The sequence below is a fragment of the Microtus pennsylvanicus genome, chromosome 10 (genome assembly GCF_037038515.1).
Source record: "Microtus pennsylvanicus isolate mMicPen1 chromosome 10, mMicPen1.hap1, whole genome shotgun sequence".
Lineage (NCBI taxonomy): Eukaryota > Metazoa > Chordata > Mammalia > Rodentia > Cricetidae > Microtus > Microtus pennsylvanicus.
In genome coordinates, this window is record NC_134588.1 from 101,674,816 (window position 1) to 101,695,126 (window position 20,311).

General features: G+C 42.2%; 1 protein-coding gene across 2 annotated transcripts; it reads right to left on the reverse strand.

Moving 5' to 3' along the window:
• Positions 1–1,187: 1,187 nt before the first annotated feature.
• On the reverse strand, positions 1,188–20,296 carry Brox (BRO1 domain and CAAX motif containing). Of its 2 annotated transcripts, XM_075989383.1 has the most exons (14): positions 20,120–20,296; positions 18,645–18,724; positions 18,297–18,413; positions 15,968–16,074; positions 15,326–15,422; positions 12,781–12,876; positions 11,090–11,162; positions 9,827–9,932; positions 8,868–8,957; positions 6,974–7,059; positions 5,693–5,774; positions 5,225–5,375; positions 4,243–4,402; positions 1,188–3,247 (listed from the first exon to the last, which is right to left on the reverse strand). In XM_075989383.1, the coding sequence occupies exons 3-14, from the start codon at positions 18,395–18,397 to the stop codon at positions 3,161–3,163; spliced, it is 1,236 nt and encodes a 411-aa protein (XP_075845498.1). In that variant the 5' UTR covers positions 18,398–18,413; positions 18,645–18,724; positions 20,120–20,296; the 3' UTR covers positions 1,188–3,160. The 2 variants fall into 2 exon arrangements, with proteins under 2 accessions (XP_075845498.1, XP_075845499.1); XM_075989384.1 differs by lacking the exon at positions 18,645–18,724.
• Positions 20,297–20,311: the final 15 nt, after the last annotated feature.

Below are 20,311 nucleotides of genomic sequence, written 5' to 3' on the forward strand. Positions count from 1 at the left end.
AAAAAGCAGCCAAAATTGTTCAACTGTTTGATCCTGTCACTCCTATTTAAACCACTCCAGTGGGTCACCCAAGTCAAGGCCCAGTGGCTTCCGAGGTTGTGGTGTTACCTCTTATGCTATTGTTGTGAAATCCTTGTTGGTATGGTTTCAAGACAGCAATACCCCGGTCATTCCCCAAGTGTGATCACCTGCATGTGACCCTCATATGATTGGCCTTGTGGAAGGGGGCGAGGAGGCCCATCAGACACATCATGGAAGATGCTAGGTTACACAGGTGGTGAAAGGTGACTGACAGGACTATAGCAATGTAGCCCTTGAGGTGTCAGTCATGCCGAGCTGAGGCATTGCAGGTGACCCGTCACCTCCACTCCTGTAAGCAATACCATTACTGATCAGTTCAGAAGCTGGACTTGCAGGAAAATGTCTTGTTGGCCAACCTTTACCTCCTCCAGTTGTGGTGAACAGCAATGGCATTCTTAGGAAGCCACACAGGGTCTATTCTCCCTCAGAACCTGACCCTAGCCTTGATAGACACTCTCCCCACAGCCACCTTCAGCTGGTTGTTCTCACTTCTTCTGGATTTTGTACCTTTTTGTTTCAGGTCTATCACTCATTTGCTCACTTTCTGTATCCCACGGCAGAACAGGTGTACTAGTTACCTTTCTATTGCGATCAAATGCTACAACCAAGGCAACTTAGAGTTAATTGGACTTATGGTTCCAGATGTTAGAGTCTTGATGTTGGAACAAACGCAAGGTAGCAGACAGATGGGGCAGCAGCTGAGAGCTCACATCTTGATTCACAAGCAAGAGGCAGCGAGCATACTGGGATAGCAGGAATCCTCGAAGCTGACCCAGCAACACACCTGCCCGACAAGGTCACATCTCCTAATCTTTCTGGAGGTGTGCAGCCTGGAAGATCCTGACGAGGTGCTCATGTCCAGCTAGCCACAACACACAAAATATTGCACTGTACTTGTAATATGAAATATTATGTAATATGTACTTGTGGTAAGAGGTGGTTAAAATACCAATATAAACACAAGCATAAACTAAATATGCCAAGGAAATTAACTCAGGAAGCAGAACTGACACAAATGTCATTTAAATTATTACTGTAAGAAAAAGTTTGTACTGTACTAAATCTGCTATTAGCTAAGTATATAAAACACACACTCCCACAAAAAATCCAATGAAAATGTAAGTAAAATTGCTTTTATTTTCATAAATAAAAGATAAATCATTATATAAACACTGAGCACTGTAGCACTGTCCTTGCCTGGTATGACAAACATGCAACACGACTGTACAGTTCCATCTCCCTACAGTTTTCATGCTAGTGCTCCACATTCGCTATCTCCCCAAATTCCCAATACCACTTCAAAACCTTATATAATGGGGTTCATTAGGTGTCACCTCTTCAGTCAATAGAAGACTTCTTGTCTGACCATGTGAACACCGCCAATTACGGATTTCATCACCTGTACTTACTGTAGAAGCACTGAACATATATGTGTTTCCATTTCACCGATGGTGGTTTAGTACAGTCCACAAAAATCTCCCTACCTAGTTAATTAGTACTAGTACCTAAAACAAGCCCCACGGGCAGAGAGCAAGCAGGCTTGAGCAAGTACTAGTTAAAGTGTTGTCAGTAAATGGCATTTAGGACAAGCGACTCTGTACTTAGGGGGAAACAGTATTTTTTCTACAGGCAGCAAAACAAACCTAATGCCCATTCGTTCAGTAGTTTCTCCAAGTGTTCTGAAAGTTGCAGCTTCAAATGTTAAATAGATACTGTAAGCTGTAACTACCATTTCTATTTTTTAAAAAAACTTCATTGATTCTACGGAGTGTTTCCAAGGAGTGTAAACTATGATATATGATTTATTGAATACAATCTTGATTGAAGGATAATATGCTCATTCTTTATCATGAGATGTATATTCCTGTGTTTCCCACAGGGTTGCTATGCAGTTGCAGTGGTTTGTCTAAGCGTCTGCCCACTGGTGCGTGCACAGTGAGCTCTCATGTGCACTACTGTTCCTATCAAGTGAGCCAATCTGCCACTTACGAACAGGAGTTAGCACTGCAGGAGAGTAACCGAGCAGGACACACTACAGATATGACTTTGAAAGTGTCACACACCCTCCATTTCCCAGTCTGTGGATATAACCAAACTGTTTAAGTGGTACCCACTTTGAAGATCATAGTTTATATCTATATCCCGACCTTCTGCTGCTATGGCCTTTGGCCTACAGCCAAAGAAGTCCGATAGGCTAGATGTCGAAGAAAACCATGTTAAAGACACAATGTACACCAAAATCAGTTAACAAAGGGTATTTTCTTAAAATGCTTTTAACAAAGGAGTCATCAGTGTGATCCAGGACAACCTATCTCAACTGAGCCTAATAAAGGCTTTCTTTACAACATGCAATGCTGTGCTTCTTTAAAACACACTTCCCATTCTTTATCTCTCTCTACAGAAACACCAAATGCTAGTACAAAGCTTTGTCCCTTACATAGAAAAATTCATTAGAAAAAGTACTCGTAAAAAAAACCACTGTCTGGACACTGAGGGTGACTATGGGAGCATGGGACTCTGCAGGGAAGGGAAGTGTACGCCATCGCCGGTTTCCCTAAGTTCCACATTCCTCTAAACACTGATTTTTCTAGTAAATTATTGGCTGCTAAGTGTAAGGAAAAAATTTGGTCTAAAGGTTTTCTGATTTTTAACTGCAAATTTCTTTTCCCACCAGAAGACCGAGTTAGACTCAAATCTAACAAGTCGGTGACAAGAGGGGAACTCATTTCTTTTCAAACATTCTTCTGGTATCAAACAAGAAGCAAAACACTTTTTTATGAAGGTAGAAAAACATTAACATGAAACTTACTCTCTAGCGCTCAAATAAGTCCAACACCCCCACACACTCATTAAAGGCATAAAAACAACCCTTCCAAGTGTCGTCCTGATTAAAAAAGCAGAGCCCAGAAACAAAAGCATAAAACATCTCTATGTTAAAAATCAAGAATAAATAAACAAAAGGCCAAGTCCCTCTGAAGTCAGTAATTATCCTATGTGCTTCAGAGAAATCAGAAATGGTGAAGTGAAGCCCCGCAGTTCATCTTAGGGACTGGCAGCGAGATCTCTAAACAAGTGTCACTTAAGAGACAGAACACCCAGTGTCCTTTTGAGGTTTGATATCCGGTTCTTTTACAGGTTTCACATCGTCTTCCGGTTTGGGTTTGACCTAGGGAGAAAGGAAACACGGTGAATATGCAAATGGAGCTTGAGAAAACCCGCAGAGGTTTCCTCTACTTCCTACCTTCCAGAGTGATACTGAAGGATGGCACTGAGGTGACCCACACCACGGGGGCGGGGGTGGGGGGGATGGGGGAGGTGTACTCCTCCTCTACAATCTTTCAGTAAAGTTTGAAAAACTTGGTAACAGAGATGATTTATGACAATATAAGCTATCTTTTAAAGGACTGCTTCAGAGGCTCAATAGGAAGAAAAAGTGATTGTATTAAGGAGTCCCAGCACTCAGGAGGCAGAGGCAGGCGGATCTCTGGGAGTTCGAGGCTAGCCTGGTCTACAAGAGCTAGTTCCGGGAAAGGCACCAAAGCTACAGTGAAACCCTGTCTCGAAAAACCAAAAAAAGAAAAAAAAAGGAGTACTTGTATGGGGAGTAAACTATAAAAATATACAATTTCAAGGGAGGATTACCAATATAAAACAATCCCCCGCTCCTTTGGTCACAGATCCCTAGTCTTTTGGTAATGAAACATGGACCTTTCCTGTGAGCTACCATCTGATTCAGAGCGCCACAGGAGCTTAGGGATGAACGAATGCGCACACATTCTATTTCACTTCTGGGTGACTAACAGAATGCTGCCATTAACCTGAATCTCCAAATTCCTGGGGTCAGAAGGGACATTGCTATAACAACATCAACACGGATGAACCCCCCCCCCCAATCGTCTCCTTAAGAAAGCACTGACAAGCTGTGAAAATGAGGTGATGTGCTGGAAACAATGCCAGTAAATTACACAGAAATCTAGAAGTCACTGAAGGGTAGGGGCTACTACTGAGAACAATCTACACCCGATTAGATGAAGCACTGTAATGAGCCAACTGAGCATTCAGACAAATACATAGACCTGCTGAAGTAAACAAAGACACGCAAAACTAGCTTTACAGTCTCTTTAAACATCTGTGACTGGAAAGAAAGCCCCAATCTCATACATTGTCATCCTTGGGTCTCTTGGTGAGATCAAACGCAGCCAACGCTTCCGGTGTCCAGTGAGCACTCATAGGAGGAAATTCAAAAGGCACAGGCTCTACCAGTCCATAATTTGCTTTGAGTTCCAGTTGTGGGGCTTCTGTTGGGATTTTTTGAAAGTAACTGCAAAAAAGCAATTTAAATAGTGGTTTATTCATTTCTTCAGTAACACTTGAGCACCTAACATGTTCAAAGCTATGATGAGTACGGCGATTCTCAGCTCTGGGGCACAGTCCCAAACGGACCACCGAGAAGTTGGGAGGCCCTAGCGGGTTACAGCACAATGCAGCAGTGTTCAAGGACAGAAAGAATACAAAGAGGGGTAGTGGGCCTGGATCTGGGGGCTCAGTCTATTTTCAAAGGAAAGGAAAACTAAAGCAGACAAGTGAAAACATCAGTGTGACCAAATGCAGAGTATCACAGGAAGAATATAAAGAGGCAGGCAGGGACAAGAATGATTCTCCCAGCCTATGAAGGCACCGAACTACAGTTTGCACTGACAACTGTTGATTTCCTAATAGTTTTGGTCTTACTGCCCGGAGGGACCAGGAAAATTTACAAGATAATTAAAATTTCGTACTTTATAGCTAGCTCAAACCAGAGTGAGACAAACATGTAAAGAAGTTGATTATAGACACACACACACACACACACCACCCTGCACAGAGATAGCAGATAGAAGCAAAGTTTAGAGAAAATGAAGTCTTTATAGGAGTATCCTGATGAAATAAACTTTGTTACCAAACCCCACTTTGATTTTAAACCCACTTTTTATGACATCATATATAGAATAAAAGGCCCTACAAACAACTTCATCACCAATTTAAAAAGAAAATTAATACTAAATTTAAATGCAATCTAAGACACATCCTTTGGGACTGGAGATAAAACTGTTACTACAGTCACTATGGTAGCAATCCCGATCAAAGAGTGAGGCGTACGCACATGAACCCATTTTCTCTCTGACATTTGTCCAGGGTGTTCTTCACAAGGCTGCCAAGCTTCCGGAAGAACAGATGACCTGACGGCTTGGCTGTAGGTCCTGGTCCTTTGGTTTCCCCGTACTCTTTGCACAGGGCTTCAGCCTCTGCGTACACTGCGGAGAGGACAACAGTCTGAGGATGGCTGGGCCCTGCCCGCGAGAGCTCAAAGACCTGAAGTCAGGGACAGTGGCTTCTGCTGTTTTCACCTGCTGTGAAAGCAACGCGAAGACAGTGCTGGTGGGAGGTGGTGTTTTCTATAGGCTAGAGGATAAGACTTTTTTTCTTTTCTCCAAATATCTTGTCTATTTCTTTCATGAACTTAGCTATCTTACCTATTTCTTTCATAAACTTAGAGTCTACGCATTCCCTTTAGGATGAAAGAATATATATATTTTTTTAAGGGAGTTAAAATCCTGGAAGGAAAACTTACATTTTTCTGCTTCTTGAAGAGACCTGATTGCTTCACCACATTTATCACTAGCCAACAGGGTCTGGCCGTGGTAACAATATGCCTGGCAAGAGAAACACATTTGCATAGATTCTGTGCTCAGATTCCATGTCACACTGTCAGGCACTGTTTGGACTATCCATGCAAGCCTTTATTTGAGGTAGGCTTCCCCTATCTCTATCCAAATTAAATGAACAGTTAGGCCCAGCCCTGACAAGAAACAGACATGTCACTACGCTCTAAGAGCAAAACCTGCTAGCTAAAACTTGTTTGAAAAATGAGGACAGAACTATGAAAAGGAGTCAATTCTTTGTTACGCACACATAAAGGGATCGGGCAGTGTTTTGAGACGAACAAGTAGAGCCTGCTGACTGTCCCACTCCAACCCATGTCCCACCCTCATATGTCCATATATACCCCTCCTCCTGGGTTCAGGATCCTCCTCCCATCTCAGCTTCAAACGCTTAGGGTTACAGGCATGTCTCACCACACTCAGTAAGGACCACAGGTTTTAGGAAAAGCACACCAGCCTGAAGTCTACTCATAAAAATCTGCTGAAACAGACAACTGGTGCTGAGCAGTAGAGCATGCTGTAAAACTCTATATCATGGAAGGGGTAGAAATATTTACTTAACTCTGAAAAAGGTTCTGACTGCCTCCCACATGATAACAACCTTAAGTTTGGTCGTTTAATCAACAAGTAAAGAGCTTCTAAAATGGTGCAAACTGGTGGTTTTTGTTCTAGGTCATACACACTGTGTGGCATGCCTAAGGTTAAAATAAATCAACAACAAAAGCACGGTGTGTATAGAGGTGTGAGTGAGCAGGAGCTCAGAGGCCAACCTTAGGTTCAGTCCCTGCCGTCCGCTCTGTTTGAGGCAGGCTATCCTATTGTTTGCTGTGAGGCATGCCAGGCTAGCAGCTGGCATTTCTGCCTTCTATCTCACTGTAGAGTGCTGGCCTTACAGATGTGCACGACTGCATTCAGCTTAACATGGCTTCTGGGGATCTGAACTCAGATCTTCACACTTGCTCACAACCTACTGAGCCACCTTCCCAAGCCACTGAGGTTAGAATTTGTTGATACTCCTCTCATGGACAGGATAAAACAACTGAGAGAATTCATATGTGCCTAGCCTGAAAATACGATTTGGGACCACGCAGCACCTCTAGGTCTACAACTGTCTATCATCTTGCACTCACTCCTGAGAGCTGCCTGTCACTGCCAATCACTTCACCATCTGCAGGGCTGTTGGGACTTACATAGGCCGTGTAGAAGCACATCTTCAGGTGAAGGTACTTCCTCCATTTAGCAGAGTATGCAGGCTCCAAACTGGATAAAGTATGATCTAAAGTTACATTTTAAAAAGCAAAATATCATTTCACCCAGTTTCACTGGAACATTCCTTAGTTCCTGTGTTCTGGTGCTAATAAAAGCACAATGTCATCTAGTCTAAATTCAAGCTTTCATACATTAAGAAAAAAAAACTCTAAATACTTAATATGATTTATTTCTTCATAATTATATATTTGAACAACATAATAAATACCTCTTCAATTTGATGGTTAATGTAGCTTTAAATTAATGGCAAAATCCAAACATTTTCCTAAATCAATTTTGACTTCCTTATTTTCAACTTCATTATCACTGTCAAACTTTTCTTCATTTCCTTCAAAGCCTATAATAATTTCTTCTTAAACACTGAGCCTGCCTATCCCTTCACACAGCAAGCCCATGTGGGAGCTGGGAATTTTCGTTCAAAATTACAATCCAATCAAATCAGACTCACTTTGTTTTGAAATCAAACTAAAAAGCCACTTTCCTCCTGCAAGCATTCTCTGGCACGCCCACACTGCTCAGTTTCTTACATCAGTGATGCTGTATCTTACACCATGATCTGACTCCAAGTTCACCTCCTTCCCTAGACTGGGAATTTATTCTTATCTACTCCACAACCAAAATAAAAACGGGCCTCCGAACAGAAACCCAAGTGTGTTTCCTAGATCACAGGACCCAAGTTCTGGTTTTCACCTTCCACATGCTAGTAGTCACGTTATTGGTGGCCATATAACACTAAATAAGGACAACAGCTATAAAATGATTATAAAGATCTGGGCATGGTAGTGCAAGACTTTAGTCTCAGCACTTGGAAGACAGAGGCAGGAGGATTTCTTGGGTTTGTGGCCAATCTGGTCTGTCTACATAGTCAGTTTTCAGTCAGGGTTACACAGAAAGACCCAGTCTTAAAATGAATTAATTAACTAAATACATATGTAAGATTGTTATAAAGACCAAAATGAGCAATGGCTGCATATAACCAGATATAACTGGTGGAAAGTACATTATCTTTCTACAAGCCATTGTTAATACATTGGCTGTGAGATGCTGGGGCCCGACTCAAGAGCTCTACTACAAGGTATATTCCCAGCTCCTTACACATTAATTTATAACATATTAACTAACATGTATACGTGCATATTTGTGTCTGAGAGGAGCATATGTGTGTGTAGGCTATTCCCCTATCTGTTGAGACAAGGTCTCTTGGTTTTACCTGGATCTTACTGACCGACCAAGGCACAGGGATCCTGCGTGACTCCTCCTCCTTGGCAGTAAGATCACAAGCACTTGTCATCACGCTTGGCTCTTTTACATCCCACAGATTGAACTTAGGTCTTAATGCTCGTGTGGCAAACACTTGACCCACAGCGCTGTGTCCCTGCTTTTGAGACAAATTGTCCAGGCCAGCCTTGATTTTACTCTGCAGTCAGGCAGAGTAACAATCTTCCTGTGACAGCCTCTGGAGCACCTGTGCAACCACACCTGGAGCACTGTGCCACCACACCTGGAGCACTCTGCCACCACACCTGGAGCACTCTGCCACCACACCTGGAGCACTCTGCCACCACACCTGGAGCACTGTGCCACCACACCTGGAGCACCTGTGCTACCACACCTGGAGCACTGTGCCACCACACCTGGAGCACTGTGCCACCACACCTGGAGCACCTGTGCTACCACACCTGGCCTCTTATTTTTAAAAAGGCCAAAATACAAAGATTTTATTGTAGTAATGTAACGGGAAATACGAGATTCTCAGCAAAAATCAAGTGAACACGAAACCTAAGGACTGTTAGTGTAACAACACGGCGAGCTTACCTGCTCTCTGGTAGAAGCTGGCCGTTTCGTAGGCAAGTGCAGCAATCAGTCCTGGAGCATGCTTCAGCTCAATTGCTCGGGCAATTGTTACTGTAACCGACACATAATAAATACAATCTCTAAGCTCACATCCAGTTATGGGAAGTTCAGTCATAACAGCAGAAGACAGCCTGACAGTCTTCTTTCCAGATGTTCAGTTTTTAAAAAATGTTTTAGTATAAAATTTATAGAAAACAAACACAAAAAGAAAACACTGATTTTATGTTTCTGATACAGTATCTTAAATCACTAGCCAACTATTAGCACAGAGAATTACTAAAATAGCAAGACAGGAAGAAGAAAAGTGCTTTGAAAGCACTCAGTCTTGACATACAGATAAAAAGCTTATAGTAGTTACTTTAGTTTTTGGAAACTGACAGATGAAGACTTAAGGTAATTTAATGAGTGGGAGAAGGAAAGTAATAAGCACAACACAGGAGGAGAGATGAGTAGCGTTAATGTTTGCAGCAGAACGAGGGCTCGCAGTTAAGATTACAAAGTACTCTTTCAGAAGAGCCACGTTCGGTTCCCAACGTGCATTTTGGGAGGGTCACAACCACCTGTAACTACAGCTTCAAGGGATTTGGCACCCTCTTCTGACCTCCAAGGGCACCCACACACATAACCCCACCATATACACTCTCTCTCTCACACACACACCTAAAAATTAATCTTAAAGAAAAAACACCCAAAGATGAACATTAATGCTATCAAAAAGGCATGAAATCAAAACCCTCTTTAAAGAAATATCAGCTGGAAGGAGCTCTCTAGACAGCAAAGGCAATGTTATAGGGTAAAACGGCCCTCATAATCAGTTCTTAAAATTTAAAACTTAATACAGCTAATTGTGGTATTTCCCAAAGACTCAAAAGCCAATATAAACATTCTTAAAAGCAAAACACCTTCGAATGTTTCCATACCTTCTTGAGCCTCAGCCTGGCACTGGATGATGTAAGTATCTATAAGCCGAGCCTCTAAGTCCTGGCCCTTTTCTGCTGGTGTAAGAAGTTTGGGTATATGGTTTTCCTGGAGAGAAAGAACAGAAAACAAACATGTCAAATCTCATCTTAATGCTCCTGTCAGAGGCGAAGATGTGATTATGGGATATTCAATTTAGAGACTCACTGGGAACCTAAGAGAACAGACCAAGCAGTGGCTGTAAGCTCACAGGCATGGTGAGGACTTATCTATTCAAAGTGAACTTTTATAAGAAATCCAGAAGCAAGACTTAGGTTATGGATAGACTTCTTTGCCAATACAACATAATGCAAAGCATATCTTTATCTTAGAAAGTATTTAGCTGCAATAGTAATGAAAATTCTCTTTTGTTCTGTGACTTGTTCATTCACAGTAAGAGCTAACATTGAAAAGAAAATACTGCAAATTCTACATCATCATACGGCTGCCTCCAGAGGCCCTCAGTAATCAGTAGTTTTGATCATAAGAAGCAGAAGGGCAGTGTCAGAGGAAGACAAGCATTTTTTCCTCAGAGTTCCTGTCCTATCTTCAGGCTACCTGATATCATTAGATTGCAGTGATTGGCTGGCCAATGAGACTCAGAATGCAACCTCAGAGTCCGTACTGAGGGACTGCGACTGCTCCCAGTGACAGGAGAAAGTAGTGCGCAGTAGCACAGACATCAACTTATCTGTTTTGTTTTCACTCAGGGTAAGACACAGAAAAGTAAGCAGAATATTACAGCTAAAGCTTCTAGTTATGATCCACCAACTTGAAAGTAAAAATGGAGTTATTAGCACAGTAACTGGTGGTGGCTCCCAGGAAGGCAGCTAAAGTACAGCCTGCACAGTCAGCTCAGACACAACACTCAGCCACCGTGGCTGCACACAATCCCCCTGTCACCACTGCCTAGACAACACAGTAGCACGAGTACTCACAGAGTAGTCACTCTGTGCTAGCTGACGAGCGAGGTATACAGTACACAGGCCGTGCACGGCTTACATGCAGAGCCCACGTCACTTTAGAAAAGGCACCACAGAATCTAGACTTGGGTATGCAGATGTGGAAGGGCAGTCTGTTCTTGAACCAACTCTCTGCAGTTACTGGAGGGACTGGACTACCTCTCTGACACAATGGAGTTACTAATCCCGACACACAGTCCAAGAATTAACAATGCGCCACCCCCTGATCCATCCTACCCCGCCCTGCTCCCCAACCCCATTTACCTTTAAATGTTTAAAAATCCCAGCTGCAATTTTTAGGCTCCGATGGACATCTTTTGCTTCATCTTCTGTTATGCTTTAAGACAGTGGTTATGCAAGTTAGAGGATGCGCCTTATTTCTGGTCCTAACAGCTACCACGTTATCAGAACACCAAGGCTGGGACATGGCTCAGTTCCTAAGAGCACTTGCTGCTCTTGCAGAGGACTCAGTCCAGCTCCCAGCACCCATGTCAGGCGGCTCACATGCCTGTGACTCCAGCTCCAGGGAGACCCAACACCTCTGGCCTCCTCACGCATGAGCACATACCCACAAACAGACACTTAACCAAATGAGTTTCTTGTGTTTCTTATTAGTAGTTTTCTTCCTTAAAAAGAAATCTAATTTCCCTAAATAAAAAAAAAAACAAACTAAAAATGCACATGATACATACCCAAGACTCTGCAGATGAACAGCAAGCTTGCCTCGAAGGAAATACTAAACAGTCTTATGTCTTTACAGACTGCTCTGCCATAAACACATACAAAATACTACGAACTTAACACATCACGGCAGCTACACACACTACTCTGTTCATCTGAGTCACTCCACACCGGCCAACATGACTCATGTTTACATGTCTGCATATTACTATGTGTGGATGAACCAGAATGGATGTGCCAGCTTCTCAATGCTGTATGTATGTTACTATGAAAGTTGTCTCATCTAATTTTGCAATTCTTAAAAAAAGTTGTTATTTCTCTGTGTGCACTGGTGTGTGAGTGGAGGTCACAGGACAAGTGTGTGGCTCAGCTCTCTCCTCCCCTTGTTCTGTGTCATTGGGTGGCAAGCGCCTTTACCCACTGAGTTACCTCATCGGCATCGTGCAATTCTTTAGTCCTCTAAACAATGTTTTATGTACCTTTAAGTTTTTTTTTACCTCTTTTTCTACAAATTGCCTATTCTTATCCTTTATTTTCAAATGACTTGATAGATGTTGATTTTTAGATTATACATTTAAAAATGGACAACTTATAATGAGTTGTAGGTTTGCTGACCAATTCTGTCACTGTTTGAAATCTCTGTTTATAGTACTTTATTTATTTTATTTTATTTTTTTTTTGTGGTTTTTCGAGACAGGGTTTCTCTGTGGTTTTGGAGCCTGTCCTGGAACTAGCTCTTGTAGACCAGGCTGGTCTTGAACTCACAGAGATCCGCCTGCCTCTGCCTCCCGAGTGCTGGGATTAAAGGCGTGCGTCACCTGTTTATAGTATTTTAAATGTAGTCAAGGAGCCACACTTTTAATGGCTTCTTGGCTTGAGGCCTTACTTAGCTCTACTACCACATAGCAAGATTATGGAAACCTTTCCCCTTGTAAAACCAGAGTACAGGATGGTGGCTGCACGGGCTGGCAACCTGGAATCAATCTCTGGAACCCATGCAGAAGTGAAAGGAGAGAACCTATTGCACACAGCTAACCCTGGCCTGTGCGTCCCCTACCTACCCCAAGAGCAATAAATAAAAATTTACAAAACAAAGATTAAAATGCCTAACTACAGTTCTTAAGTATGAACAATGACTCTTGTACTTAGTTCAAGTGGAACGTTTTAGAAAATAGCCTAGACTTAAAGTCAATATATTTAAAACAACAACAACAACAAACACACAAACACACACACACACACACACACACACAAATAAAACCTTTCTAACTTACTTTTCTTTTCCTGCCAATCGTGAAGCATATTTGGTATACCATAATGCTACGTTAAATCCCATGGATATTAGTTCAAAAACAGCATCCTGCTGGGCACTGGAATTAGAAATGAAATCATTAAGTTCTGTAAATTATGAAGACACAGCTAAACAAAGCTTACTTGGCTTAGCAGGGTAAGGCTCTTGCTGCCAAGTTTGATGGCCTGAGTTTAATCCCTGGGACCCACATGGTTGAAGAGAAACGATTCCTGTATGTTGTTATCCAATCTTCACGTATGTACTATGACAGGCAGGCTCACACACATGTACACATGACAACACATATAAATAATAAGTGCATTAATTAAAAAATTATGAAGATACAAGTTGGGCACAGTGGTGCATGCCTTTAATCCTGGCATTTGGGAGGCAGAGGCTGGTGGATCATTGTGAGTTTGAAGTCAGCCTGGTGTACAAAGTCATTTCCAGGGCAGCCAGGGCTACACAGTGATAGCCTGTCTCAAACAACAACAACAACAACAACAAAAACAAACAAACAAACAAACAAAAATCCAAAGAAACCAAAAGAGAGAACTGACACACATAAATACAGGTAATTAACAATCTAAATATAGTGGTACAGAATTTTCTTAGTTTGCTTTCTATGTGCTAACAGAGAAAGCATGCACACACACAAGCATGCACACATAAACTACTTGGGGAAGGAAAGGTTTAGTTCAGCTTACAGCTTACAGTCTAATATGACATCAGAACAGGCACTCAGGACAGGAAACTGGAAGCAGAACTGAAGCAGAGGCCATGGTGGAACACTGCTTACTGGTTTGCTCCCCATAGCTTTCTCAGTTTCTTTTTTATACAATTCAAGATGACCTGCCCCGTGGTGGCAACTCCCAGGTGGGCTGGCCCCTCCTCGCATGAATCACTCATCAAGAAAATGACCCACAGGTTAATCAAATGAAAGAATTTTCTCAATTGAGTTCCCTCTCCCAAATGACCCTAGTTTACACCAAGCTGAGAAAAAAAAAATTAACCAGCACAAGTATAAACTATGTACTTCACAGTAATAATCACAAAAAAAAAGTAGTTTCCAAAGCTGTTATAGAATAGCTTTAAAACTATGTATTTCTGAGACTCCGTAAAAAGTCAGAAAGCCCTGGGTGGTGGTGGCACATGCCTTTAACACTAGCACTCGGGAGACAGAGCTTGTTCTGTAGCCCAGGTTGGCTTCAAGCTCATGATCCTTCTGCCTCAGCTTCCCTCACACGTGGTTATCAGCATGTGCACCATTGCTCAGGGGTGATGTGGGGGAAAGCACTGAATTTACATAATTCAAGCCCTTCACAGTCTGTCAAGTTTTTCAATGTAAAGAGGATGAAGACTTGATCCTTAAAAAATAGACTTCATGGGGCTGGAAAGATGGCTCAGTGGTTAGGAGCACTGGCTGGTCTTCCAGAGGACTCACGTTCAATTCCTAGAACCCATGGCAGCTCCCAACTGTCTGCAACTCCTGTCACAGGGGATCCAACACTGTCACAAGAGACATATGTGCAGGCAAAACACAAATGTACATAAAACACAAATAAATTTAAAAAGTCTTTCACAACAACAACTCCTTAATTTTGAATGAAAAACAGTGATTACACACACACACACAAAAAAAAAACCCAGGAAGTCTTGGAAAACTCTGGTATTCAAGACTACTAGAATCCACACAACATGTCCAAGGAAGAAAGAAAAGCAACAAACAGTGAATGTCTTAATTCTATAAAGGCCTGGCATTACATCATTCATCACGCCTACAGTTTCTCATTTTGTTCCTCACAGTATCCCATTATCATCATCACATCAAAATCTAATTAAAGTGGATGTTCATAGAAAACCTGCACTGTGTCTTGGCATGTATGAATCCAACATTCATCCTTTCCATTGTAACACCACCCTGGGATGTGATCTCCAATCCCTTCCTTTCTATTTCTGCTTGCTTGTGTTTATGGATACACGTGTCATAAAGCATACCTGGAAGTCAAAAGGTAAATTCGGGAGTTGGCTCTGTCCTTCGACTCTATGTAGGGTCTGGGAATTGAACTCGGGTTGTCAGGCTTGGCAGCACACACCTTCACACACTGAGCCACCTTACTGGCTCCTTTTCTATTTTTTATTAAACAAAGATCTATGGCCATTTTAACAAGCCATTGTGTTTTTAAAAAATAAAGGTTAATGTCGCAATGACCTATTCATAGTTGAGGAGTGAGAAAGTTTTAAGAGTAGAAACACGGTTAGAAAGGAGGGGGAAATAAAGCCAGTTTTGGACTGCAAACTGGGTGTTATTAAACAGTCCAATGTGTTTAAAGTTAATATTTATTATTGCTGCAAAAATGGATTTTGTCTGGTAGAAATACATTATTTTAAACTTATACCACACACTAGTTTAAGTCAATATTTTAATTAATTTCTTAACAAGTGACAATGCTTATCTGTTCTTCTTCAAATACACTGGCCAAACAGTTAAAGCAGAATTGGAGTTAGGCCTCATCAGCACCGCTCACCTCGGAACATGTCCTTGCAATGTATCAGTCCACTTGAAACTCTGCACATATCGTAACTTGCTTTCTTGGGTGGAGTCTCCCAGTGAATTTATGAAACCTATAAAAGGAAGCAACATATTTTAATTTTAGAACAAATATTTTTTCTAGTTAAAATTGTATTTGTACATAGCTGGGCATGATGGTGCGTGCCTTTATCCCAGCACTAGGAAGACAGGCAAGCGGGATCTCTGTGAGTGCAAGGCCAGCCTGATCTACAAATTGCGTTCCAGGACAGCCAGGGCTACCCAGAGAAATGCTGTCTTGAAGCCCTCTCCCCACCAAAAACAATTGTTTTATTCATATAATTACTTTTTTCAGGTGCCTGAATGAACCTTCTGGTACTGAATTTCTCCTTCCCCTATTTTGCATATTCTTCTATTAATAAAATATGAACTATATCTATCTATAGTTATCTATATCTATCTACCTACCTATCTATATTATAGATATAGATTTCCACTTTTTAGACTATTAGTAAGACCATATACCACCACTTACAATGTCACGTTGAGACCCAAGCATTCCAAACAAAGCCTGGGAGATAAAACTATCTGTATCTGAACAGTCAAATGCACAGACCACATAGCTGGTAAAGTGACCAACCTTGTAAAAGTGAGAAATACAAGTCTGCTGCGTTCTTCATCGTTTCCGGGTTACAGCTCAAATCAGTGAACAACTCGAGGAGCCGAGTCCTGGATGATCTTAAATCACTAACATCAACAGACAGGAAAGCTAAGTAAGCTGTGTTTCAAAGACTACATAAAAACAGTTCAGAGGCTACAACTAAAAAGCATTAAAACAATACCACAGATCCCCTGCTCCCTTCTTTATGAAGTACCAATCCCAAGGAATAAATTTAATTAGGGTCAATGTTAGAAATAAATGAAGTTTCTATTAACAATTGCTTCAAAAGTTATACGAAAATAAACTCAGTCTAATTAAAGGGGCAATGCAAGCACCCAATTATACAATAAAAATATATAGCAAGTTTTAAAAGCAAAAATATCAACCAGGCATGGCAACACAAACCTGTAATGTAGTGCTCAGGAGGTGGGAGAGGAGAGGAATCCTTAGCTACAGAACCGAGGCAAGGCTGAGGCAGCTCAGGCTAGCTGAGACCCTGTCTCCATCAACACAAATAACAACTGAATGGATTTAAAATTCATTCTTCCTTCTTTGTGTGTGTGTGTTTACTGACAGGGTTTCTTTGTGTAGCCTTGGCTGTCCTGTAGCTAGCTGTGTAGACCAGCTGGCGCTGAACTCACCTGCTTCTGCCTCCTGAGTGCTGGGATTAAAGGCATGTGCCATCACCTGGCTCATTTTTCATTCTTTAGCCAATAGTTTTGGGGGAAACAGAAATTTAATGTAGTTGTGAATCATTTTAGTAACTATTCTGAACTTTTAAACTTGGCACTCCACACAAAACATCTAACATATACTATATGAATATATACACATCCAGAAGATGTGAAACTGGATGGCCAAAGTGCCCCCACGTGCCATTCTTCTCCAACTTTCCCTCTTGCGCTTCCTTTACCCCATGGTCACAGTGCACACTACAGATTCAGGATGTTCCTCCCCACTCAACACTTCTTCTCTATGTCCCCAGTTCTCTCCCACACATAAAAAGGCCAGTCTTTGGCCTTCTGCTTGTCTCTTCTGAGAACTCACATCTTCAATGACTTCTTCTCCTAGATCTGCAGCATCTAATCTGCATCCACATGTAATCCGGGAAGTCATCAGAGTTCCAGAAATCACATTTAATGGACATTGACTTAAGACCTTTAAAATAGGTTTAAGTTGCTGAAGAGTAAATTTAAACTGAAGACACATAGAATGCATGATATATAATACATACTCTGAATACTTTCAAAGTCACTTGTAAATTTTCTCAATCTAAATACATGTTAGTGTGTGCGTGTGCACACATATGCAAATATTCATGCCTGGGCATGTAAGGAAGTCAGGGGTTGGATGTCTGGGTCTCTCACCGAACCCAGAACTTTCCATTTCATCTAAACTTGCTGGCCGAGACTCTAAGATCTGCCTGTCTCCACATCTTGTGCCCAGTGCTAGGGTTCAGAGGTGTGCCATCCTGACCATTTTTTATGTGGATGTTAGGGATCTGAACTCAGGTCTCATGCTCATGCCTAAATTACCTATTTCTAAGGCATGCTTTTCTCAAGTTGTATAACTTTAAGATGAATTTAACTTTGGGCATGTTGAACTTTGGGTGACCGCATGAGCGTCTGCACGCGTGTGTGGCACACACACACGGAGCAGAAACAAAAGAAACAGTGGACCTAACATAGTGGGTAGAGTTTGCCAACTCCTGATACAAGTTAAACAATTTATGCGACCCACAGCTTAAGTCCTTTCTCCTATATCACTACTTTGAAGGCCACTTCAAACCATAGCAATCTCTCCCTGCTTGGAACATTAAATAATTTACTGTCTGGCCCATTAACAATACTTTTTTTTTCTCGTTTGTTTGTTTTTTGGAGACAGGGCTTCTCTGTATGGCTTTGGAACCTGTCCTGGAACTCACTCTGTAGACCAGGCTGGTCTCAAAACTCATAGAGATCTGCTTGCCTCGGCCTCCTGAGCGCTGAGATTAAAGGCGTACATTAGCACACCCTGCTAACAATACTCATATCCTATATTATGGCTCTGTTGAAATACATAGTTTAACTTTGTTACTGCTTTAGCTCTTCTGGAACTCATTTACCGATCTAAGATTAAGTATGTGGCCCCGATGCCTACCAAAGCTTAAATACCCCATGATTTAATCTTCATCTGTTGATGATAAAATAGAAATTTATCATGAGTTTAATGTTAGGAATGTGTCACACATTTCTATATTGACCACGGAACTTATAAAGTCCCTTGAATCCTGCCCAACCAACACTGCTTAAGTTGCACTAACACTTACTTGCAAATCTTCGAAGCAGGAGGACCAGTGATCATGCCATAGTAGTTAAAAGACACGGGAGCTGTAGCTTTTAAAGGGTTCCTATGAAACCAATGAGTCATTTTCTCAAGATGTGTTCTACAGGCCGAAGAGACATAAAAATTGAAGAAACATTAAGTCAGAAAAAGACACAGTAAAAACTGGCTATTTTACAAGGTATATACACTTTATGCATAAGCTATTATACAGAAAATATACATATATAAGCATAATATACCACAAATAGATTTTGTCTTAAATTGAGTCTATAATTAGATTATGTATAAGAAAATTAAGAACTCTGTGAGTCTGGCTAAAATGTGTTCTCACCAGTCTGGGAGAGAAGCTGAGACGCTGGTAGGGCTCCAGACTACACTTCTGAGAAGCAAAGCCGAGACTTGGTTGGATAGCTTCAAACAAGAAGGTATAGGACCTGATGAGTCTCATTTCCTTAACACAGTCAAACGGATCCACCCATAAACACTAAGTCTTCTGGAAATAAATAAGCTTCATATTCATTTCATCTTCCACATATTACTGGTGCTAAAGGACCTTGGTGGATACCTTGTGTTCTGTAATCAATTGATTGGGTGTTAAACTGCTAGGACTATTTTTATAATAAAATGTAAATTGTACAAAAACATCTGAAAAGCTCCCTCAATAAAATGTCAACCTGAAAAAATGTAGCATAAAGAAAAAAAGCAGCACTGGGGTTTTTTTTTTGTTTTGTTTTGCCTAAAAGTTCCTGGGTAGGTAATGCATTTAGTAACACAAAAGGCTTCAAGCTGAATTCTCAAACATCTCATTAAATTCCAGAAGAAACACAGAAGCAATTCTGATAAGACAAATGCAATTTAAAGGCATTGTGCAGGTTTTCAATCACCTTTATTGGGGGAAAAGTGTGTGGAAGGATGTCGTGTTCTGAAATATTAACATTATGCATCACTCGGGTTAGACCCACTCAAGACAAAACCGGTTTTGGGAAGCACCAGATAGTTAGTGAACAGAGAGAATGCATTTTATACTCAGGGGATGCCTGGGCAGATCCACTTAGGACTCAAAACACTGAATATGCCCCTTCAGAACATATTACCAAAAAAAAAAAACAGCGTCTATACATAACACCTTCAAAACCTACGCAAACGCGGCACTAAGTGTGCCTACCACACTCTAGGGAAATTTGTGAAAAAAAAAATAAAATTCCGAGACTGTTCCTGCTCCATCCTTCAAACACTTGGGTGACCTGGCACTTTTTGGGTCTCCAGACCTCAGAGGGTGGGGTCGAAGAACGACACACCCATCCCTCAGGAGCCTGCAGAGCCCCCAGTACAATCCCGAAAACAGGTCACCTGCCAGACCTCCACGGGACGACCCAGTCTGCTGACACACCCCTCCGGACTCCGGAGCTCCCGGGAGCCTACCTAAGTCTAGACACTGCTCGCGCCCACTTCCTGTTTACCGCCCGGCCTCTTCCTCCGGGTATTACCGAGTCAGGGGCCGCGACCCCACACACCCGCCTCCTGACTCGCGATCGGCTCTTAGGGTAGCACAGCGATCCTGTCAACCTCGGAAGGCCAAGCAGATGATAGCCAAGCCACGGTTCTGTGTCTAGCAACCCCTCTAACATCCAAAGGGGACGCCGAGCGAGGAGAGTCGGCCGATCTAGCTGTTAATCCATCGATTCCTCCACTGTCTACCACCCAAGGGTCCATGGAAGCTCCCGTGAAGGGGGTGACCCTCCCACTGGAGTGCAGGGCCTCGAGGGGAGGGAGAGCACGGGCTCACACGCCTCATGACAAGCTTACCGGGGACTTCAGAGTCGGTTCGCCACTCTTCCTGCTGGAGGAAAGGGAAGGCGAGACCGGAGTCCGCCAGCGAGACAAGGAAGGCGCCGGTAGCACCGAGACGACAGGGCTAGAGAAGCCGGAAGCGGGGCCAGCCGCTAGGAAGCGTCACGTGACTGGAGACCGTGACAGCCGCAGAGACGGCCGTGCGTG